Here is a 24,149-nt window from a genome sequence, read left to right as displayed (position 1 = left end):
GCACTTTGGGAGGCCGAGGCTGCTGGATCACCTGAGGTCAGGAGTTCAGGAACAGCCAGGCCAACATGGTGAAACCCTGTCTCTGCTAAACAAACAAACAAAAAAATTAGCTGGGCATGGTGGCGCGTGCCTGTAATCCCAGTTACTAGGGAGGCTGAGGCAGGAGAATCACCTGAACCTGGGAGGCAGAGGTTGCAGTGAGCCAAGACTGTGCCACTGCACTCCAGCCTGGGCAACAGAGCAAGACTCCTTCTAAAAAAAAAAAAAAATCTCGAAAAAAGTTGCATCTGCACTGAACATGTACAGACTTTTCCCTCTTTTCATTATTCCCTAAACAATACATATAACAACTATTTACATAGCATCTACATTGTATTAGGTATTGTAAGTAATCTAGAGAGGATTCAAAGTATATGGGAGGAACCTGCATAAGTTACATGCAAATACTCCATTCTATATCAGGGACTGGAGCATCTGTGGATTTTGCTATCCGTGGGAGGTCCTGGAACCAGTCCCCCACGGATGCTGAGGGCCTGTACTGTGTTGAGTGAAAGAGTAGGGAAAACACTTTGTTTTTTCTATCTCATACAGGTAGAAAGTCTAGAAGACATTAAAGGCAGACAGGAAAGGACTGGATATATTATGGCAATGTTCCAGTTATATTATGGTGAGAAAAAGACACAGAAACTTCATGCCAGAAAATAAGGGCCAAGAGGGTGTGGAGAGGGGCTGAGGGGAACATAGCCAGAAGGTTCTGGAGACAGCCCCTCCCACGGGAAGCCCCAGCTCCCTCTTCCCAACTTCCTAGGCAGAACTGCGGCCTTTGCGTCTCTGCCCTTGCACATCAACTCATTTCACCCATTGCCCTCAGAAGACACGAGGCTCCCTGGCCCTGCACGTCCCCTGCCCTCCTTCATACTTTTTATATCCAGACACGAGTTCCAGGTAGTTGGTGGGTGTGACGTAGTTGTATCTCCGAAGTTCCAACAGCATCTTCTGGGAATACCGAGCTACTGACCAGTGCATAGTGACAAAGATCTGGGCCACCTTCCTGTGGATCTGAGGCCAGTGACACAGGATGAAAAGGCAGATGGAAATGGAAGTGGGAGAGAGGCCGGGGGTGCGATGAGAGGCGGGGAGGAGGGAGGCCGGGGGTGCGATGAGAGGCGGGGAGGAGGGGCTCACATTCTCCTGAGTTCCCAGGTCTACTCCTACGAGGTACTTCTCAGCCACCTCGAGCAGGGCCTCTTGGGGCCACTCTGAGAACCAGTTGATGGTTGTGCAGTTCACCAAGGCTGGGTACTGGCGGATCCAGTTCCTGGGAAGGGGTTTGGAGAGGCTGTAAATTCCGTGCACAGACACAGCCTCCAGGCACTGGCTTCCCCACACGCATCCACTCACTTTCTAGGAACCTAAAATGCCCCGTCCCCTTTCTCCTCTATCTCCTTGTCCAAATTCTGTTCCTTCAGAGCTAGTTCAGCAGAACATTTAGAAACAGGTTCTGGAGTCACAAAAACCTGGTTCTACACTTTCGAGGTGTGGATCTCCAGCAAGTATCTAAGCTCTTTGAATGCCAGTTTCCTCGTCTCTAAAATGGGAATAGTAATACATGCTGACTAGGGTGGTTGGGGGATTCAATGAGGTGTCACACGTGAAAAGTTCAGCATAGCGCCCGGCTGTGTTCACAAACATTATAAACAAAAGGGTAGGCTGGGCACTGGGGCTTGTGCCTGTAATCCCAGCACTTTGGGAGGCCAAGGCGGATGGATCCCTTGAGCCCAGGAGTTCAAAACCATCCTAGGCAAATGGCGAAACCGCATCTCTACAAAAAGTACAAAAATTAGCTGGCCATGGTGACATGCACTTTTAGTCCCAGCTACCGGAAAGGCTGAGGCAGGAGGATCACTTGAGCCTGGGAGATGGAGGTTGCAGTGAGCCGAGATGGCACCACTGTACTCCAGCCTGGGTGACAGAGCAAGACTAGCAAGACTTGGTCTCAAAAACATTTTTTTTTTGTTAAGGTAATCCAAATTGCTTCCCTGCAGAAGTTCTCTGCCCTCTTCCTAGTTTCTGATGCCCTTCAAAATCTAGTCATATCAAGAAAATGTGGTATAGACATACAAGATAATATTATTCAGCCTTAAAAAAAAGAAGGAAATCCTGACACATGCTACAACACGGATGAACCTTGAGGACACTACGCTAAGTGAAATAAGCAAGTCACAGAAAGATCAATGCTAGCTGGGCGCGGTGCCTCACGCCTATAATCCCAGCACTTTGGGAGGTGGAGGCGGGTGGATCACTTGAGGTCAGGAGTTTGAGACTAGCCAAACCAACATGGTGAAACCCTGTCTCTACTAAAAATACGAAAATTAGCCAGACATGGTGGCAAGCAACTATAATCCTAGCTACTGGGAGGCTAAGGCACGAGGATCACTTGAACCTGGGAGGTGGAGGCTGCAGTGAGCCAAGATCACAGCATTGCACTCCAGCCTGGGCAACAGAGCGAGACTTCGTCTCAAACCAAAAAAGAAAGAAAGACAAATGCTGCACGGTTCCACCTATGTGAGGCATCTGAAATCAGACTCATAGGGACAGCGGCTGGGCAGGGAATGGGGAGCAGTGGTTTCCTGGGTATGGAGTGCGGCCTCGGGAGCATGAGAAAGCTCTGGAGCTGTCACACAACAGTGTGAGTATACTTCACACGGCTGAACACTGCACTCAAACGGTTAAGATGATACATTTTGGTGTGTGTGTGTGTGTGCGTGTGTGTGTGTGCGTGTGTGTGTTTTGAACAGAGTTTCGCTCTGTCCTCCAGGCTGGAATGTAGTGGCGAGATCTTGGCTTACTGCAACCTCCGCTTCCCGGGTTCAAGCGATTCTCCTGCCTCAGCCTCCTGAGTAGCTGGGACCACAGGTGCCCCCACCACCATGCCCAGCTAATTGTATTTTTAGTAGAGACGGGGTTTCACCATGTTAGCTGGGATGGTCTCGATCTCCTGACCTCGTGATCTGCCTGCCTCGGCCTCCCAAAGTGTTGGGATTACAGGCGTGAGCCACTGTGCCCGACCTGTGAGTGTGTGTTTTTAACGACAATTAGATTTACAATGACAAAACAAAACCAAAAAGCCACTCACCAAAATAAACAAAAAATCTAGTTATACCAAGAGAGGACAGATGACTCCCATGTCCAGCAAAGAAGCTTCCTGAAATCGGGCACAGCCTACGGAAAGGAGATGGGCGAGGCGGGCAGAGGAGCCTGCTCTTATTCCTGACACTAATTTCCAGAAGGCACAGGAGGCCACAGCAGGGTGAGGGAGCACACAGAAGGGGCTGGGAGAAGAATGTCACAGGAGTCACCTGAAGGGATCCCCCACGGGGCTGAGGCAAAGCACGATGTGCAGGTTGTTCCGCACGCGTTCGATAAGGTAGGTGAAGAGGCTGTCCGATGACTCAGGCACCTGCTCCGCCCGGGCCTGGTCTATGATGTGCGACTGGATCTGGACAGAAGCCACCCAGGGTCAGAAGGCTGGTGTCTCCATGGCAGAATCAGCGGGGGCAGCAGGTCAGGCGGGGCTAACAAAGTGTTTCCCAGGCTGGACTTGAACTCGTGGCCTCAAACCATCCTCCCACCTCAGCACCTCCCACCCCCGAGTAGCTGGGACTACAGGCTCCAGCCACTGTGCCTGGCTCTGAAGCATGGGTTTTAAAGCAGCTCTGCCCAGGATCCCTGGAGGGGACCTTCCACCTTACAGGGCTGAGGTGGGCAGTGGGGGTGCTCCAGGGGCACATTCTGGGAGCTGTGGTCCTTCTGGGGTCAGCTACGCCGGCGGAAGAAGCGCCTGGTCGAGGGTGTGGAAGGAATCCTACCTCTTCAAATTCATCAGGCTTGTAGAGATTGGGCACCTCGCCTGAGCTGAGGATGTTGTTGATGTCCTCTAGGAAGGACTCATCAGCTATTTGGGTGTCCACAAAAAGGAAGGACGTGGTCTTGAGCTCCACCCCAGCCTGACGATACAGACGCTTGATATCTGGCCGGGGGAGGGAAGGAGGACGAACTCACTGCAAATTCCCCGTCCTGGGCTTGATTCCTTTTCTGAGATTTAGGAACCCTCCCCGCGCCGCAGCATACACGCAACACCATCCTACACTCAACACAGGCCGGGCACATCTGCCCATCTGGCTGCCATCTCTCCTCTCTTATCACTGCAGGAATGTACGCATCTGATCTTTCATTCCTACCGTTTCAGAAACCCAGCCGTACCATCTCGGAACTCCTGCTTCCGATAATGTTTGGTGACCTCGATCTGGAAGGTGGTGTAGTCGCAGATGGATGAAGCCAGGCGGGCCAGACTCTGGCGTCCACTGCCCCCGATGCCCACGAGGAGCATGTTGCCCCGAGGCTGTCCAATGACCCGCACGATCCGTGTGACTGGGGGTGGGGTGGGTGTGAGGGTAATGAGTTGGCTGAGTAAACTCAGGGGACCTCCAGGCCCTAGGCTAGGGATTGGGGTCCCTGAAACTGAAGCAGAGGAACCAAGAGGTATGAGAAGAAGTTGGTGCCCAAGGCCCAGGAGGCAATTCAACTTTTAACCTCCACCTTCTCTGTTAAACACACGCTGCCACACCCAGGGCATCTGCGGCCAGGGAGAAAGGCAGCTTCTGGAACTTGATTTGGGAGACCTGGGAAGGGACCCCTATTTCCTTAGACATACCCCATCACTGAGATGATGGGGAAGGGGGTGGGACTGGCAGGCGCTCACTGTGCTCAATAGCCTCTCGGAAGAGCACCAGCTGCATGGGCACCACAGAGGGTGACAGGTTATACTCATTCAGAGCCGTCTCCATGACTGTCTTCAGCACTGTCAGATCTGTGAGGTCTTCGTACACCTTGGGCTCCTTCAGGAAATCCCCTGGGCCATGGGAAGAGGGGATCAGAGGCACAAACGCCTGGTCTGCCTCCCCGCCGCAGGGCTCCACATTTCAGACTCCATGTCCTGACTCCTTCTAGCCCCGATGTCCTAAGAGTGTCAAGCCCAAGGTCATCACAGCTCCCAGCTCACCGAAGATAGGAGGACGCTTGCTGGGACAGAGATGATGAAACGTGAGGTCAAAGAAGGAGCCGAGCTTGTCGTTTATGATGCCCATGAAGGCTTCTGTGTCTGCCACATCCACCAGCCGGTCAGAGAAGACTCTGTGGGCAGGGAACTGGCATGAGATCTGGGAATAAAGAGGAGAATGGCCTGGGGAAGGCAGTGTCAGGCTGGGAGCAAAGTGGGGGTGGGAGCAAGGCTGAGGAAACCTGCGTCTGGTCAGGGCACATGCATGTCACCTGAAACATTCATGGATCCAGAGCCGTGTGATACTGGACTTGGTATCATGGAAGTCCTTGTTGGCTCTAAGCATGCCCTGGAACACCTGGGAAGAGGACAGACTGTTGGGACCAGGGAGCAAAAAGATTCCCTCCGGAAGTTTTTTGTTTTGGTTTTGGTTTTGGTTTTTTGGGACAGTCTCACTCTGTCTCCAAGGCTGAACTGCAGTGGTGCAATCTCAGCTCACTGCAACCTCTGCCTCCCAGGCTCAAGCAATTCTCCTGCCTCAGCCTCCCATGTAACTGGGACTACAGGCACACGCCACCACGCCCAGCTAATTTTATATATATATATTTTTTTTTAATAGAGACAGGATTTCGCCATGTTGGCCAGGCTCTGGTCTTGAACTCCTAACCTCAGGTGATCTGCCTGCATTGGCCTCCCAAAGTGCTGGAATTACAGGTGTGAGCCACCGCACTTGGCCCAGAAGTTTTAAAGGTAAAGCCAGGGAACGCGGCACTTCAGGATGGGGGTGACTTTTGGTGCGCATGCTATTGAGTGTTAAGGCTTAGTCTGAGAAGAGAATGCCTCCGCGGAGGCTGGGCCAAGCAGAAGGGGCAAGGTCAGGCCGAGAGTCACCTTGGAGATGTCTCGAAGGTTGAAGAGGTAATGGATCTTGGTGGGCGTGGGCAGGAAGCGCTGTACCACGGTGTTGTACATGTCCAGGGTGGCCTCTGTCACCACGTTCCCAATGGGCTTCACCTCTTCCTCAAAGTCCTGAAGCTTCTGATTGATCATGGTGCCAAATATGCGGATGATCTGGGACTCCTAGAAATAGGCCCTGGCTCACTCTCCAGGGCTCCTGGCCTTCTAGCCAGGAAGGAAGCCAATAAAGAGCTTGGCTCATGGCAGAATTTAAGGGGGCGTCAAAAAAAATCCTAAACTCAGAAATAAGACAAATGATAAATACTATTTTAACACTATATATATAGTGTTGTATGTATTATACATACTATATATTTATAAATTTTTATTTATTTATTCATATATATACTGCAACTTCTGCCTCATGGGTTCAAGCAATTCTCTGCCTGAGCTTCCCAAGTAGCTGGGATTACAGGTACCTGCCACCACGCCTGGCTAATTTTTTGTATTTTTAGTAGAGACAGGGTTTCTCCATGGTGGTCAGGCTGATCTCGAACTCCCGACCTCAGGTGATCCACCTGCTTTGGCCTCCCAAAGTGCTGAGATTACAGGCGTGAGCCACTGTGCCCAGCCTTAACACTATATATATACTTTTTTTTTTTTTTTGAGACAGAGTCTCAGACTGTTTTCAAAGCTGGTGTCCAATGGTGAGATCATGGTTCACTGCAGCCTCGACCTCCTGGGCTCAAGCAATCCTCCCACCTCAGCCTCTCAAGTAGCTGGGACTACAGGTGTGCACCACCACACCTGGCTAATTTTTGTATTTTTTTGTAGAGACAGGGTTCCCCATGTTGCTCAGGCTGATATCAAACTCCTGGGCTCAAGTGATCCACCTGCCTCAGCCTCCCAAAGTACTGGGATTACAGCTGGGAGCCACCGTGCCTGGCCAACACAGTATTTAAAAACAAAAATGAATGCAAAATATTCACGATGAACAAACACTAACATTTAAAATAGAGACCAGATGTGGATTACTGATTTCTCCTTTCCCCTTAGGCTCCAATATGGCTCAGGACTACACTCTACTGATTTTGTATTTATTCAAAATGGTGGTATTTTGCTCATCATAAATTATTGGCATTAATTTTAATTTTAAAAAAATATTGCATTACTACAGATTCACCAGTACTAGTGGCCAAGCCTCCATACCTTCCCTGTTCCCCTGGGATCCCTTGGCCCCACATACTTCTCCAGTTCTCCTTCCCACTCCATAGGATCAATAAAATGTTCCAGACAGGGAAAAAAAAATGTGAGGCCAAGTGTGGTGGGAGGCTAAGGTGGGCGGATCTCTCGAGTCCAGGAGTTTGAGACCAGACTGGGCAACATGATGAAACTCTGTCTCTACTGAAAATACAAGAATTAGCTGGGCGTGGTGGTGGGCGCCTGCAGTCCCAGCTACTCTGGAGGCTGAGGCAGGAGAATCACTTGAATCTGGGAAGTGGAGGCCGCAGTGAGCTGAGATTATGCCACTGCACTCCAGCCTGGGGTGTGACAGAGTGAGACCGTGTCTCAAAAAAAAAAAAAAAAAGGAAGTGTGAACATGTTATTTCTCTTGATTGCAGAGTCTTTGGGTGCCCCCTTAAATTCTGCACTGAGATGAGTGACTCACTGGCCTGGCTCTAATCCTGACACTGCTGCGGGCTTTGTAGGATCTACCTTCCTTAGTCTACTTGGGCTTCATCGTGTTCTCTGCCCACCAGGACTACAAGGCTTCCTTGTCCACAGTCAGGAAGGTGCACTTCCATCCCGTAGCTCTCCTAGCTCAGGAGCCAGCACAGGCCCTATGGATCATACCAGCTTCCTGTGTGGAGCTCTGCTTGGGGTGCCTCGGCCCCCTGGGATCTGGCCCCTGCTTCTCTGGGACAGAGACATTTCACCTCCTACCCTCCCCTCGTCCTGCAGCCCCCATGAGGTCCTCACTGTGGGGAAGGTCATGTTGATAATGTTGAAGCGACTCTGTAGCCTTGGGGAGATGACAGTCCGTCCACCCCCAGGGGGGCCCATGGCAGCCATCAGGAACATTTCCTAGACAGCGGCGACAAGGCGGGCAGAGAGGCAGGAGGGGAGCGGGCAAGAGAGGCAGCGACACAGGCCGGGTGAAAAGGAGTGGGAGGAAAACAGTGCGAGGAGGGAAGAAGGGGAAGAGGAAGCGGGACACAGCGGGTAGAGAGGAACATGGAGCGGCAGAGCAGGGGGAGGGGAAGAGAAGAAAGGGACATGGGAAACTTGTTTTAGAACCAGGAATGCATTGGTCTGTATTTCATCCTTATAATCTATGTACCCAAATGAGAAAATACAGGTAAGTAAAAAAACATTTGTGTCTTCTAGACTTTCTCTTTTTCTTCTTTTAAAATTGTACATATCTATACACGTGGTGTGTGTGTTCTCTCTCAAACACACGTGAATATATCACTAGCCGAGTTTTTGGCCCAGAGTGCCAGATATACACACACACAACCCCAGAAGCCAGGCCGCAATGGCCACTGATTAAAGAGAAGCAGCCAGGTGCAGTGGCTCAGGCCTGTAATGCCAACACTTTGGGAGGCCAAGGTAGGAGGATCTCTTGAGCCCAGGAGTTTAAGACCAGCCTGGGCAACACATGGAGACCTTGTGTCCACTAAAAATCATAAAATTAACCTGTCACTCCAGCCTTGGCAACAGAGCAAGACACTGTCTAAAAAAAAAAGAAAAGAAAAAGAAAGAAGGAAAGAAAGAAAGAAAGAAAGAAAGAAAGAAAGAAAGAAAGAAAGAAAGAAAGAAAGAAAGAAAGGAAGGAAGGAAGGAAGGAAGGAAGGAAGGAAGGAAGGAAGGAAGGAAGGAAGGAAGGAAGGAAGGAAGGAAGGAAGGAAGGAAGGAAGGAGGAAGGAAGGAAGGAAGGAGGAAGGAAGGAGGAAGGAAGGAGGAAGGAAGGAAGGAAGGAAGGAAGGAAGGAAGGAAGGAAGGAAGGAAGGAAGGAAGGAAGGAAGGAAGGAAGGAAGGAAGGAAGGAAGGAAGGAAGGAAGGAAGGAAGGAAGGAAGGAAGGAAGGAAACAGTATGCTCAGAATCCCACAAAGGAGGCAGGACTGAGGGAGGACGCCTGGCTCATGAGTGAGGAGCCAAGAACTGCTGTCATGGAGACAGGACACTCCTGTGTGGGAAGGAATCCAGGATGACAGGACCATAGCCTGGGGCCCCAGTGGGGTGGGGACTGAGCCTATCCCAGAAGGGAGCAGAGGCCAGAAGAACAGACTCTCGGGAGGCTTACTCGAATGTACTTGATGGTCTGCTTCGAACGGTCATACCAAAAGCCATAGTCAATCCAGAGGCGGATCAGCTCCAGAGGTGGCTGGGACCCAAACATGTCCTTAGCGGGCATATTTAGGTCATCCATAAAGGTGATCATGCTTTTGCCCCCGAATGGCACGTAGACACCCTTGGTTCGCTTCTCAACCCTGCTCTCAATGATGCTCTGCACATTATTGGATGTGGTCTGGTGAAAAGGTACCGAATGAATGTGTGGGTCTCCTGAGAGAAATATGGGCTTAGAGAGGAGGGTCAAGCAGGCACTTGGATCCCAGGGGAGCCGGCAGCCTGGCTCCTGGGTCCCTGACACACCTGTGCGGACATGTTGACAACAAGCACCGACCACTGGCTGGAGGGCAGGGACTGCAGAACGCTCTGGGCGATGGAGGTCTTCCCAGTCCCCACGGGACCCACCAGCAGAACGGGATTCTGGTTGGCCACCAAGGTGCTCACCAGGTAGTTGTAGCGCACAGTGTCGACGGTGGGCACCATGATCTTATAGAAGGGGGCGCTAGGGAAGAGCAGGGACCGGCTCTCAAGGGCCACCCGCCCACTCCTTTCCAACTCCCACTTCCTTTCCCTCCACGTCACCACTGTCTCATCACCACCCTGCCCTCCTGTGGGGCCTGGGGATCATGCACTCCCCTCAAAGACCCCGTCCCAAGTCTTCTAGGTCCCGCTTCCTCTCCTCAGGAGGCAGCCCTTCCCTGGAACCCGCCTTCTCCTTCCTATCGCTCATTTTTGCTTCTAGGCCCCATCTCTCTTGCCACATCCCCCAGCTACCACTGCCCCGTGCCCTCCTCACACTCAGGCCCAGCTCTCACTTTGGAGGGTAGCGCCAACTCTTAGGAAGCTTGTCCTCAAATGACGTCCAACTCCGCATTTTGGGGTCCACAAAATACTCATACACCGTGTCCTAAGGAGGGCATGTAGGTCAGGTTACCAAAGCCTTCCTTGAGCCTTCTCCAGCCCAGAGAACGGGCCCCAGACCACCGGGTGGAAGAAAGAGAGAGAGAGAGAGCAAAGCAGAGCCCGAGATCGGGGATGCCAATGGGTTCTGGAAAAACAGGGCGAATAGGACAGCTGGGTGTGTGCCCAACCTTATTGGGAAAGGAGCCCTCGATCTCTCGGAGGTAGCTGTCAATCTTCTTGCGGCCCTCTTCATCCACAGAGGCACACACAGACCAGATCATGCTGAACACAAATGTCATCTCTACCATGGTGACACAGTTCTCGCCGTCAGCTGAGTTCACCTGGATGGAGGATGAGAAGAGGAAATAACCCGCCTGTAAGAGGCCAGGGGTCCATCTGGCAGACTCATGACACTGGAGGGTGGAAAGGCTGGGTCTTCCTCCCTTCCTGGCTCTATTTGGAAAATCGCACGGTTTTCCAAATGTGCGTGTTTATCTACAACCTGCTGAAAGACTGAGACAAACCTGAAATTTCTTACAGCTCAGCAGTTGCCCTGAGCTTCCTCACTGCTAACTCATAAAGACGCAGCCATCATCCGGCCACAACAGGCCTGCCCTGGAAAAGCACCCATGGGTGCTCAGGAGACAGGTTCAGGAACATTCATGGTGACTTGTTTGTGATTGCAAAACACTGGAGATGACCTAAACGTTCACCAGTAGAGCAGTGGAAAAATAACATGTAGTGTTCTACCATGGAATAGTATATAGCAGTTAAAGCAATGAAATGAATCTACATGTAGTCATACAGAACTCGAAAACATATTGTTAATTTAACGGACATGTTGCAGTATATAGCATGATATAGTTAAAAAAAAATACCACATTTTCGGTCAGGTACAGTGGCTCATGCTTGTAATTCCAGCACTTAGGGAAGCAGAGCTGGGTGGATCACCTGAGGTCAGGAGTTCGAGACCAGCCTGGCCAACATGGTGAAACCCCGTCTCTACTAAAGATACAAAAATTAGCTGGGCGTGGTGGCCCCTGTTAATCCCAGCTACTCAGGAGGCTGAGGTGGGAGAATCGCTTGAACCCAGGAGGTGGAGGTTGCAGTGAGCCAAAATGGCACCACTGCGCTCTAGCCCGGGCAGCAAGAGTGAAACTCCGTCTCCAAAAAAAAAGAAAAAAAAACATTTTCTATGGATATCCATGGGGTTATATGTAAAGGCGTACCTTTAAAAAGGCCTAGGCCAGATATGGTGGTGGCTCATGCCTATAATCCCAGCACCTTGGGAAGCTGAGGTGGGATTATTGCTTGAGGCCAGGAGTGCGAGACCAGCCTGAACAACATAGTGAAACTTGTCTCAACCAAAAAAAAAAAAAAAACAAAACAGCCAGGCATGATGGTGTGCATCTGTAACCTCAGCTACTCAGGAGACTGAGGTGGGAGGATCACTTGAGCCCAGGATGTTGAGGCTGCAGTGAGCCCTGATCATGCCATTCCAGCCTTGGTAACAGAGCAAGACCCTGTCTCTAAAAAAAAAAAAAAAAAAAAAAAAAATTAAAAAAGAGGTCTGGAATGACATACACAAACATACTACGGTAGTTACTTGTGTGCAGTAAGGAGCAGATCAGGACTGGGAGGAGAGAGAGGAACAAAAAGGACTTTAGTTTTATATGAAAAATTATTATTTTCAGAAAGGGAACTTGATTCAACAATTATCTGTGTAATTAAAAATTAAAATATAAAACGTGGCCTGGTGCGGTGGCTCGTGCCTGTAGTCCTAGCACTTTGGGAGGCCGAGGCAGGAGGATTACTTGAGTCCAGGAGTTTGAGACCAGCCTGGGCAACACAGTGAGACCCCGTCTCTAGAAATAATCAAAAATTAGCTGGGTGTGATGGTGCACGCCTGCGGTCCCAGCTACTCGGGAGACAGGAGAATTGTTTGAGCCCAGTAAGTTGAGGCTGCAGTGAGCCGAGATCACACCACAGCACTTGGCTTGGGCAGCAGAGTGAGACCCTATCTCCAAAAAGATAAAATGTAAAATGTACCAACTTAATAATGGAAGGAGCATATTTAGAGCCCGTGCTCTCAACCCACTGCCCAGGGGGCACGTGACAGGTGTCTTTCTTCTGATTGGGCGCATGGAGCACATGGGGCCATCCCGACTCTGTCGGGCCTCTTGGAGACCATGACCAACCTGGCATCCTTCAAACCTGGCATCCTTCAAACCATCCCTGGCCTACTATGCAAAGCAGACACAGGCCCATGGGCAGAGGGCGCTTGAGGATGGGTTGTGACGTAAGACACCTGGGACCACAGATAACGTGCTACACTTGGTGCCCTCCAATCCAGGATACTGATCTTGGGCTTAGAGAGTAATCCTGGCCGGGCGCGGTGACTCACGCCTGTAATCCCAGCACTTTGGGAGGCTGAGGCGGGCGGATCACAAGGTCAGGAGATCGAGACCATCCTGGCTAACACGGTGAAACCCCGCCTCTACTAAACATACAAAAAATTAGCCGAGCGTGGTGGCGGGTGCCTGTAGTCCCAGCTACTCGGGAGGCCAAGGCAGGAGAATGGTGTGAACCCGGGAGGCGGAGCCTGCAGTGAGCCGAGATCGCGCCACTGCACTCTAGCCTGGGCGACAGAGCGAGACTCCGTCTCAAAAAAAAAAAAAAAAACAATCAGTTGTCTGCCATTTTCAGTCCAGAATCCTTAGTCTGCGCTTCCGGCTCTCTCAGCATACAACACATCTCACCATCCTCATGGTCCAGCCCTCTCCTCAGGGTCTCTGCCACACTGAAGAGCATCTGCACACAAACACCACCCACCATATCCGGCTACAGACCACTAGCTAGGCCCGCCCCGCCAGGCCTGACCCCTGTGTGTCTGCACTTCTGCAGAGGCCACTCTTGCCCTCTGCTCACCCAGGAAGCCTCCCCTAACCAGCCCGTCCTTCTTGGCACCTGTGTGCCATTGATACTCGTAACTGCCCTCTGCCCACACGGTACCTGGCAAGTCCATCTACAGTTTTTTGGTTTTGTTTTTGTTTTTTTGAGATGGAGTCTTGCTCTGCCTCGCCCAGGCTGGAGTGCAGTGGTGCAATCTCGGCTCACTGCAGCCTCCGCCTCCTGGGTTCAAGCGATTGTCCTGCCTCAGCCTCCCAAGTAGCTGGGATTACAGGTGTGTGCCACCACACCCGGTTAAGTTTGTATTTTTAGTAGAGATAGGGTTTCACTATGTGGGCCAGGCTGGTCTCGAATTCCTGACCTTCCATGATCCACCCACCTCGGCCTCCCAAAGTGCTGAGATTACAGACATGAACCACCGTACCCGGCCCCATCTACATATTTTTAATTCACATTAACTGTACAAGGAATGATATATGTTCCTATAGATCTTAATTGTTGTTGATGACGTATTAATAGTTTAATTACCTGGCAACATCTTTAAAAACAATACAAACCATTTATAGGCAGTGATTAAAGCTCAACAGAAGATATCAAATTTTGGTCCTTCTAAACTGAGCACAATTTTTCTTAAATATCAATTAATCTGAAATGTTTACAAAGTCCTCTCATCAGAATAGTCTGAAAGCGTCTTCAAGGAGAAATGGTGTCCCAGGGCCTCATCTACGCCAAAACTTATATTTATATTTTGAAGGGCTGGAGAAGTCAGGAGCAGAATGAGCTATTTTCAGCTCCCAAAGCATGGGTGGGAAATTATAGCGAGACCCCATTGTGTACATATTCAACTCAGAACCCCTAGTCGGACCTTTCAGCTCAACACACATGTGCACACACACATATGCAGACACACATGTGCACACACACAGATGTGCACACACACATGCACACACACACCCCTCACTGCCTCCATGGTCATTGAGGCCTCCCCTTGGAGTCTCTGCTCCACTCAAGCCTGGCGTTCAACCTGTCTCAGACACACCGTTTCCCAGAAGTTGTCCTGGTGAGACTGTGAGCCCTCCCTACCCCTGCCCGTGGTCTGTGTCCTCCCCTTACCCCATTCTCTGGCGTGGCCAGGGCCGAGTATAGCTTGCAGAGGGAGATGATACCACTGTACTCGGGCAGGGGCACCAGCTCCTTGCAGTTGTCCTTCTTAAAGGCCAGCATCTTGTTGATGAACTTTTCGAACATGCGTTGAAGGGGCTCCACCTCAGCCTGGAGTTGAGTAAGAAGGGAGTCTTCATTCACCCTGGTGTCCTGGAGCCACACTGGTTACTTTCCCTCTCCTTAGTTCCCTTCATACCTTTGGCCTCTTCTCCAGCCACGACTGAACATAGGGCTTCCAGCCCAGGTCAGCATAGTCAGTGTAGACCATCCCGCAGCGGGATACGGTGGCTGGAGAGGCCACTGCCAGGTTCTCCACTTCGAACAGAAGAGACACCTAAGGATATACGCTTGTCAGAACTTCATCTCTCTCTGCATCCCCCACCTTCAGGAATAATAAAATACCCAGAACTCGAATGCTACAAGTTCAAAAACAATTTGCTTTTTTTTTTTTTTTTTTTTTTTGAGACAGAGTCTTGCTCTGTCACCCAAGCTGGAGTGCAGTGGCATGATCTTGGCTCACTGCAACCTCTGCCTCTCAGGTTCAAGCAATCTTCCCACCTCAGTCTCCAGAGTACCTGGGACTAAAGGTGCACAACACCACACCCAGCTAACTTTTATATTTTTTAGTAGAGACGGGGTTTCACCCTGTTGGCCAGGCCGGTCTTAAACTCTTGACCTCAAGTGATCTGCCCACCTTGACCTCCCTCCCAAAGTGCTTGGATTACAGGCATGAGCCACCCAGCCCAGTCCAGTTTGCTTTAAAAGAAATTAGAGCTAGGGCCGGGCGCGGTGGCTCAAGCCTGTAATCCCAGCACTTTGGGAGGCCGAGGCGGGTGGATCACAAGGTCAGGAGATCGAGACCACAGTGAAACCCCGTCTCTACTAAAAATACAAAAAATTAGCCGGGCGCGGTGGCGGGCGCCTATAGTCCCAGCTACTCAGGAGGCTGAGGCAGGAGAATGGCGTGAACCCAGGAGGCGGAGCTTGCAGTGAGCCGAGATCGCGCCACTGCACTCCAGCCTGGGCAACAGCGTGAGACTCCGTCTCAAAAAAAAAAAAAAAAAAAAAAAAAAGAAATTAGAGCTTATTCAAGGTTGTCCTTATGAAAACTCACTCTCTTGCTCGCATTGTTGGAGTGGGTGGAAAAGGGTGTGCTTGCCAGTCCATGAATTCATACCCCTGGGTGCACAAATGAGGGTCCTGCCTCATGCGTCCATGGGAATGAGCTGAGGAGGGCCGCCCGAGCCTACACAGTGCTTACGACACAGAGTGTTTTTCTTATCATTGTTCTCAACAGCCATGGTAGGCAAAGCATTTTTTCTTCAGCTGCAGGTTTCCCTGAATCCAGGCATCCTCCCTTCAGCTCTCTCCCGCAGAACCTGCCCTGCTCTGAGATTCCTGGCTGTCCTCCCCAGCCCCGGCCCATGCCCTCCGGTGCCTGCCTCTGCAAGCCCTCGGGAGTCAGCCACATCCCTGACCTGCTCGGGCATCGCAATGCGCTCGCCGTTGATGAGGGTCAACACCTTGTTATCATCCATGACGGAGTTCATGCTCTCGATCCACAGCGTGTCCACGGGGCCGTCGAACAGGATCCACTTCTCATCAGGTTTCTCATCTGAGTGGATGGTGGGTGATGAGGAAACCAGGGAGCCACTCACCTTGCGCCCTCCGCTCACACTCCTCGGAGATGCAAGCCTACGCATCCTTGTACTTCACCATTCTCCAGGCATTTCTCCACCAACTTGGAAATTCCTATCCCCAGACTCCCTGCCTCCTTAGGAGACTCAGGCGTCTGCTCTCCACACCCCACGATCCTTTGGATACCTGCACATGCTGTCCGCATGACACTGGACAAGATGCCATCTGTCCATTCATTGCTGCTGAGGTCATATTCCCCGTACAGTTCCCCTAGAGACAATGCCTTGGGGTTCAAAGGGAACTCCTGAAAATGACACCAGAAGGGGTTTTAGCTGCTGATAGACAAAAACCCCCCTTTATTTCCAGACCCCTCTTAGGTACGTGCATTTGCCCCTTCTCTCATCGCTCCAGGCCTCCGTGGACCCAGTACAGCCCTCCTGGCCTTGCAAGGTTCTCCCTGGCCCCCACCCTCCACTGTCTTTTTACTACTCAAGTCTCTGCCACTGACTCCACTGTCCCAGCCCCGTACTCTAACAATGTTGAAGTTAGGGTCTCCAGCGTGGCACAGAGAGGACAGGGAGGCCTGCAGGATGCGCCATGAGGCCGTCTTGCCACTGCCCGTGCAGCCCACAATCATGGTGGAGTGGCGGGAGTTCTTGGTTTCATACAACTGGAAAACCTTGGTGAGAGTGAACGGCGTGCTTTGCAGGCCCATGTCTCGAATCTCCTGCTCAACGGTCTCCCGCAGCTGAGGGAAGGGAAAACACAACAAGCAGAAGAAAAAAGGATGAGGCCTTTAAAGGGCTTTCAAAATCTCCCCAATGCCAGAGAGAATATGTTCAAAACTGTTAAAAATGGGCCCTCTGCACTCTGGCTCTGTTCACTCACTGGGAAGCTGGCCCATTGCAGAGTTGAAAGACTGGGCTCTGGAGTCGGCCAGGCTGGTTCCCCAGCTCTCAGCTATGTGATCCTGGGTAAGTTACTTCTCCACGCCTCAGTTTCCTCATTGGCACAATGTCTTACATGTAGCTCTACACCCTTTTTATGATTCAGCAAATATTTATTAAGCCTCTACAATGTATGCCAAGTACTGTGCTTGCCGGTTGCCAGGGATACGGCTTGGGACAAAATAGATTTCGTCCTATTGCAGAGCTCACAGTTTGGTGGAAGAGCCCAATTAATGTTAAAGACATTATTACCTAAGTTAAAAAGTAATGCTTGGGCTGGGTGTGGTGGCTCACACCTGTAATCCCAGCACTTTGGGAGGTCGAGGCGGGCGGATCACGAGGTCAGGAGATCAAGACCATCCTGGCTAACACGTTGAAACCCCGTCTCTACTAAAAATACAAAAAATTAGCCAGGCATGGTGGTGGGTGCCTGTAGTCCCAGCTACTTGGGAGGCTGAGGCAGGAGAATGGCGTGAACCCGGGAGGTGGAGCTTGCAGTGAGCCGAGACTGTGCCACTGCACTCCAGCCTGGGCGACAGAGCAAGACTCCATCTCGGGGAAAAAAAAAAAAAGTAATGCTTGAAGAACCATGACCTAGTAGATCGGCCCCAGAATAGTGTGCCATTTTAAAACACACAGCTCATGTAGCCAAATAATTTCAAATAGATGCAAGATCGTTACTTGTACTAACAGGCCTCACCAATTTCACTTCCTTCCACTATCTGAGAAGTTTTATTAGTATGTTTTCTGTGTGCACATGTGTTTAGTGTCCTAAAGAAGTTTAATGTCACATTTTCTATTTATTCAGTTAAAAAATATTCTCAGCGGCCAGGCGCGGTGGCTCAAGCCTGTAATCCCAGCACTTTGGGAGGCCGAGACGGGCGGATCACGAGGTCAGGAGATCGAGACCATCCTGGCTAACGCAGTGAAACCCCGTCTCTACTAAAAATACAAAAACTTAGCCGGGCGAGGTGGCAGGCGCCTGTAGTCCCAGCTACTCGGGAGGCTGAGGCAGGAGAATGGCGTAAACCCGGGAGGCGGAGCTTGCAGTGAGCTGAGATCCGGCCACTGCACTCCAGCCTGGGTGACAGAGTGAGACTCCGTCTCAAAAAAAAAAAAAAATTCTCAGCTAGGTGCGGTGGCTCAGGACTATAATCCCAACACTTTGGGAGGCTGAGGTGGGCAGATCACCTGAGGTCAGGAGTTCGAGACCAGCCTGGCCAACATGACGAAACCCCGTCTCTACTAAAAATACAAAAAATTAGCCGGGCGTGGTGGCGGGCGCCTCTAGTCCCAGCTACTCAGGAGGCTGAGGCATGAGAATCGCTTGAACCTGGGAGGCGGAGGTTGCAGTGAGCTGAGATCATGCCACTGTACTCCAGCCTGGGCAACAGAGCAAAACTCCATCTCAAAAAAAAAAAAAAAAAAATCCTCTAATTTCTTCTTTGATCCATTAGTTATTTAGAATTGTATTGCCAAATTTCCAAACATTTGGGCTTTTACAAATTCTATTTTGTCGCTGTCTGTTAAAAGCATTCAAATGCACCTCTATGGATTTTTTGGTCTGTTTGCATTATCAGTTTCTGAAAGAAGTAAGTCAAGATCTCCCACCAGGGCTGTGGATTTATGTGTTTCTCCTACGGTTCTGTCCATTTTCTTTTATGGATTTTGTAGCTATATTATTTAGTGCATACAGATTTAGAACTGTTATAACTTTCTGTGCATTGATCCTTTTATCATTATGAAATGTCACCCTTTACCTTTACTATTGCTTCTTGCCATAAAGTCTACTCTGCCTGTAGAGTTATCATTGTGATCAGAAAATGTGGTATGAATATCTTCCTTTGACATTTTTGAGGCAAATTTATGGCCTTTACATAGTCATCAATTTTCCTTTTCCTACATGGTCCAACAATTTTCTATGTGTGCTTGAAAAATATGGTTATGCTTCAATTATTTTATCTTATTTTATTTTATTTTATTTTATTTTATTTTATTTTATCGAGTTCTCACTCTGTCAGCCAGGCTGGAGTGCAGCGGTACAGTCACGGCTCACTGCAGCCTCAAAGTCGTGACCTCAGGTAATCCTCCCACCTTGGCCTCCCAAAGTCCTGGGACTACAGACATGAGCCACTATGCCTGGCTGATTCTCCAATTATTGAGACCAGTTTGTATAGATATCTATTAAATAATGATTGTTGATTGTGTTCTTCAAATCTTCTATATCCTGATTTTTAGTCTGTTTGATTTATCAATTAAGAGATATCAAGCTTTCCACTATGATAGATTTGTCCATTTCTCCTTGTAATTGTGCAAAATTAGCTCTACTTATTTTGAGGCTGTATTATTAGGTGCACCAAAATTTAGAATTGTTATACCTTTCTGATGAGTTGAATCCTTTTTTTTTTTTTTTTTTTTTTGAGACAGAGTCTTGCTCTGTCGCCCAGGCTGGGGTGCAGTGGCCGGATCTCAGCTCACTGCAAGCTCCGCCGCCCGGGTTTAGACCATTCTCCTGCCTCAGCCTCCCAAGTAGCTGGGACTACAGGCGCCCGCCACCTCGCCCGGCTAGTTTTTTGTATTTTTTAGTAGAGACAGGGTTTCACCGTGTTAGCCAGGATGGTCTCGATCTCCTGACCTAGTGATCCGTCCGTCTCGGCCTCCCAAAGTGCTGGGATTACAGGCTTGAGCCACCGCGCCCGGCCTTGAATCCTTTATTATTATGAAATGGCCCTCTATTTCTAGCAGTGCTTTTTAGCTCAAAATCTGTTGTCCCATATTGCTACCCTAGCTTTCTTTGGTTAGTATTTACTAATACTAATTATTTACTAATGCTAATCATATAATAGAAAAAACATCTTTTTCTGTTCTTTGACTTTCAGCCCTTTGTCATTAAACTTTAGGTGGGTCTCTTGTAAACACTATGAAGTATCAGTAAAACAATGTATTATTACTTTTCCTTTCTTGGGCAACTTTTTTGTTTTCCCTAGGATCTAATAATTTCTGTGATGTTTGTTTGCTTAGGTTTTTTTTTTTTTGGACACAGGTCTCACTCTGTCACCCAGGCTGGAGTGCAGTGGCACAATCTCAACCACTGCAGCCTCCAACTCCTGGGCTCAAACAATCCTCCTGCCTCAGCCCCCTCCAAGTAGCTGAGACTACAGGCACGAGCCATTATACCTGGCTCATTTTTGTATTTTTTGTAGAGATGGGGTTTCACCATGTTGCCCAGGCTGGTCTCAAACTCCTGACCTCAAGTGATCCACCCGCCTATGCCTCCCAAAGTGCTAGGCCACCATGTCTGGTCTGTTTGCTTAGGTGTGTTTTTTCTTTTTTTTGCTCCCATATTTGCTTAGTTTTTAATGTGCTTATCTCTAACTCAATTCCAAACTCTACCAGTTGACTAAATCTTTCAAACAATTTTCACATCGGGTATCAATTTCTTCTTTAAAAAGTCCTCCTGCCCTGGTGCGGTGGCTCATGCCTGTAATCCCAGCACTTTGGGAGGCTGAGGCAGGCATATCACCTGAGGTCGGGAGTTTGAGACCAGCCTGACCAACATGGAGAAACCCCGTCTGTACCAAAAATACAAAATTAGCCAGGTGTGGTGGCGCATGCCTGTAATCCCAGCTACTCCTGAGGCAGGAGAATCGCTTGAACCTGGAGCGCGGAGGTTGCGGTGAGCCGAGATTGTGCCGTTGCACTCCAGCCTGAGCAACAAGAGTGAAACTCCATCTCAAAAAAATAAATAAATAAATAAAATTTTAAAAGTCCTCCAAAAGCCTTCAGGTTTGCTCCAATCTGGATTGGCTTCTCTCTTTGCCCAGTGCACCACCGTCATCCCATGACCTCCATTCACCAACACCCCAAGGATTACTGTAGCCTCCTCCTTGCACCGAATCTTTTGTTTCCTGTCATCCCTTTCACGGCTCCTGTATTTAAGTAGAGCACATTTTCTAGTAGCTTTTGGAGAAAGGAGTAATTGCGACTAAAGAGCATACCACATGCCTGGCATTTTTTTTTTTTTTTTTAAGAGATGAAGGTCTTGCTATGTTGCCCAGGCTGGTCTTGAACTCCTGGCCTAAAGTGATCCTCTTGTCTCAGCCTCCAAAGTGTTGAGATGACAGGCGTGAAGTACCACACCTTGCCCCTATCAGTTTCAATATCTGAAGTAAGTTTTCATGGATCTGATTCCACTGTCTGTTGTTGTTCTGGCTCCCATTCATGGTTTCTTGTTTCCTTGTGTGTTTTGTGATTTTTGACCATGAGTTGCTCATTTTCTTGGACTTTTACCTGTGGCAATTCTTTGAAGTGTGAGTTGAAATTTCATTCCTCCAGAAATAATTTGCTTTTGCTTCTTCCTGTCACCTGGGGGCACTAACAACCTAGAACTACTTAATATTAAAATCTAAGCTTGAGATTTCTTCTCTGATTACACAGTAGGAGAAACGATGACTGGAAACCATGTGAGAGCTGGTGTGTGGTTAGGAAATCTCAAAGGAAATTTGGTCTTTTTCTTCCATCATCAGAGATCAAAACAAGCAACTTTCTTTCCTATATATACCCTTCTAAATCGCAGGCTTCTCTTTTTTCCATCTACTGGGGGTGTTGCCCCTTGTGGACTGGGGTTTACGCAGCACTGCATTTTCTGTTCTATCTTCAGACTTGGGCTGTTTCATCTCCTATTCCCACTGCCTTGAGATCAACAACAGTTTTCAGGGAGAAGGCCAGCTTTGGTACTCACCTGTCTCCCAGGGTTCCTGCTTTTACTCCCCACCCTCCTTAACTCCTGGAATTCTTTCTTTCTTGCCAGCTTAGCAATGCATTAAAAAGGATGTCATTGTTATATTTTTATCCATCATTTTAGTAGTTTCTATTGAAAGGATCATTCAGGGTATCTAGACTACCACACCTCCAGATAAGAAAGTTCTTATGCTTTCTAAAACTCCTTCTTCCGTTCCGCCGCTCTCTGACACCAAGTGGCTTCTAGCAACCTCTCCTCAAAACTCCCTGCTGAGGTGAGAAGTAGAGGCATGGAGGACTGATGGGCACAGAGAAAGTGCAAAGGCAACGGACTAGAGGTTTCGATGAAGTCAGAGCGTTGTTGCGTGGATGCACTTGAGCAGGTACATTTGAGCAGGTCAGCGGGAGAGGGAGTCGTGGTCAGAGAGCAGAATGTTTGAATAGTCTATTGCTTTATAGATAAGGAAGTCCAAAGAGAGGTCAGCTGACTTGCTCAGAGTCATAGCTAGCAGATGGCAGAACAAGGCCTGGAAGCCAAGTTTTCTGTTCCCAGATGCCTATTCACATATGTGGTCAGGGAGAGTGCGCTTTTTTTGGTTTCTGTTTTGTTTTTTTGAGACAGGGTCTTGCTCTGTCACTCAGGCTGGAGTGCAGAGGCACAATCTCAGCTCATTATAGCCTCAACCTCCTGGGCTCAAGCAATCCTCTTACCTCAGCCTCCCGACTAGCTGGGACTACAAGTATGCGCACCACCATGCCTGGCTAATTTTTGTATATTTTGTAGATATGGGGTTTCACCATGTTGCCCAGGCTGGTCTCAAACTCCTAGACTCAAGCAATCTGCCCACCTCAGCCTCCCAAAGTGCTGTAATTACAAGCACGAGCCACAGCACCCGGTCAGGGAGAGCATTAAGGAACAAATACCTTGCCATAGTCAATGACAGGCAGCTCAATGTTGGGAAACAGATCTTGCACGATGGCATTGAACAGGGGTGCATCAACTGAAGTGAGCTTGGCGATGTTCATGTCTCTCATTGAGAGCAGCAGAACCTGAATGGGAAAAGACAGAGACTCAGGCTTGAGGAGCCAGGGCCTAGGCCCTTCACCTCCACAGGGCTTCGGGGCAGGTGCCAAGAACAATGGATACACCAGTTAGCCATTAGCAAAGCAGCGGGCAACACGGGATGGGACCAGGTGGGAAGGTGGGAATCCCAATCTGGGGAAAGAAAGGGTCTGAAAGACTTGAGGGAAGTGACATAGGGCCAGTGACAGTGGAAGTCAGGTCCAAAGGCTGTGTCCTTGCTCTACCTCTTCATCAGTCAGATCCGGCTGTAGGCGGCGCTTCTTGCCAGCATAGCGCAGAAGGGAGGTGAGGGCACGCAGGCCAAAGTCATAGTGGTCCTGTCTGGAGAGCTGCTGCACAGCCAGTGAGTAGAGTGTGTACACCTTCTTGGCCAGAATCTGGGGAACCAAAACAGAGGAGGAAACAGTCCATCTCCCCACAAATCCCTCTGCTTCATCTCGGGACAGTCAGAGACAGGAAGCCAGGTACCAGGACATGAAGCAGCTAGGAGGTACTCTACGGACTCTCCTGATGAAATCGTGTGAATCACGCCATTGTTAATTAGTGGAATCACAGAGGAGAAACTTCCCTCCCCTAAAGTTTTCTCCCCCTACATCCTACGGACAATAGTCTAAGTTCCTTAGAGGATAAGCTGATAGTGAGGCCCTTGGGGAGCTCCTCTGTCCAGGGAATAATTATGAAAGGGAATTAAAATCACTGCAGAAAAGGGGTTATTGGAGTACCTTGCAGTTGCCAAAGCCCTCTCCAAAGAGAATGATTTCTGCAATGAGGGTGGAGTCAGGCACCACCATGGCAATTGGGCGGAACATGGATTTAAGATTTTCAGGAAGCTCTGTGCGGCCAGCATAGCCTGGAAAACAATGCCACTTACTTAGAATCATATATTTCCTCATCTTGATTTGCTTCTCCAAACCCACTTTCCAATCAATCTCATTTTCTCCCACCTTAACTCCATCCCTAACTTTCTCCCTAACTGCAAGATCACATCCTTTCTCATCTCAGCCCCAGCCCTTCCTAGTCCGCTTTGGTCTTCTCTCTTCTCTGTGGTCCTTTCCTTACTTTCTGCGTGGCCCTGTTTCAAACTCAAATCACAGAGCTGTCAATTTCCCATCTCTCCAGATTCTGTGTATAGCTCACATCAGTCCTAATAGAAATCACAGCTTTTCCTCTTATTCGTTCAGTTCCTAAACCCTTTCCTATCCCTGTGCTGTCCTAGGCCCTTCCCCCAGAGTTGTTCTTAGGGAACAGTAATGAGGGACCCTAGGGCCTGCTGCAAAAGAGATGGCAGAGAGACCAGAACTCTGGGAGCTAGCCTAATGGGAGAAGATAACTAAGTATCTTAAAAGATGAGGTCTGGCCAGACGCGGTGGCTCACGCCTGTAATCCCAGCACTTTGGGAGACCGAGGTGGGCGGATCACGAGGTCAGGAGATCAAAACCATCCTGGCTAACACAG

At 49.5% G+C, this 24,149-nt stretch overlaps 1 protein-coding gene and 1 long non-coding RNA gene across 3 annotated transcripts in view; one reads left to right on the top strand and one right to left on the bottom strand.

Annotated features, from left to right (window-relative positions):
• LOC144335308 (uncharacterized) overlaps window positions 1-8,343 on the top strand; it is a 31,827-nt gene extending 23,484 nt beyond the window's left edge. The window contains exons 2-3 of the long non-coding RNA XR_013406082.1: window positions 4,250-5,541; window positions 7,468-8,343. This is a non-coding gene — a long non-coding RNA (uncharacterized LOC144335308). The remainder of the gene's footprint in view (window positions 1-4,249; window positions 5,542-7,467) is intronic.
• DNAH2 (dynein axonemal heavy chain 2) overlaps window positions 1-24,149 on the bottom strand; it is a 121,537-nt gene that overhangs the window by 33,710 nt on the left and 63,678 nt on the right. For both annotated transcript variants that reach the window (XM_077970201.1, XM_077970202.1), the window contains 22 exons: window positions 23,417-23,544; window positions 22,919-23,071; window positions 22,535-22,660; window positions 16,453-16,671; window positions 16,110-16,227; window positions 15,764-15,900; window positions 14,482-14,619; window positions 14,235-14,393; window positions 10,400-10,552; window positions 10,124-10,215; window positions 9,612-9,810; window positions 9,262-9,486; window positions 7,937-8,041; window positions 5,951-6,139; window positions 5,332-5,417; window positions 5,063-5,193; window positions 4,763-4,912; window positions 4,264-4,431; window positions 3,870-4,030; window positions 3,360-3,499; window positions 1,186-1,318; window positions 920-1,059 (listed from right to left, as the gene is read on the bottom strand). In XM_077970201.1, coding sequence (XP_077826327.1) covers window positions 920-1,059; window positions 1,186-1,318; window positions 3,360-3,499; window positions 3,870-4,030; window positions 4,264-4,431; window positions 4,763-4,912; window positions 5,063-5,193; window positions 5,332-5,417; window positions 5,951-6,139; window positions 7,937-8,041; window positions 9,262-9,486; window positions 9,612-9,810; window positions 10,124-10,215; window positions 10,400-10,552; window positions 14,235-14,393; window positions 14,482-14,619; window positions 15,764-15,900; window positions 16,110-16,227; window positions 16,453-16,671; window positions 22,535-22,660; window positions 22,919-23,071; window positions 23,417-23,544 — 3,250 coding nt within the window. The remainder of the gene's footprint in view (window positions 1-919; window positions 1,060-1,185; window positions 1,319-3,359; window positions 3,500-3,869; window positions 4,031-4,263; window positions 4,432-4,762; window positions 4,913-5,062; window positions 5,194-5,331; window positions 5,418-5,950; window positions 6,140-7,936; window positions 8,042-9,261; window positions 9,487-9,611; window positions 9,811-10,123; window positions 10,216-10,399; window positions 10,553-14,234; window positions 14,394-14,481; window positions 14,620-15,763; window positions 15,901-16,109; window positions 16,228-16,452; window positions 16,672-22,534; window positions 22,661-22,918; window positions 23,072-23,416; window positions 23,545-24,149) is intronic.

Source organism: Macaca mulatta, chromosome 16 (assembly GCF_049350105.2).
Source record: "Macaca mulatta isolate MMU2019108-1 chromosome 16, T2T-MMU8v2.0, whole genome shotgun sequence".
Taxonomy (NCBI): domain Eukaryota; kingdom Metazoa; phylum Chordata; class Mammalia; order Primates; family Cercopithecidae; genus Macaca; species Macaca mulatta.
This window is presented reverse-complemented; position numbering and strand designations above follow the sequence as displayed.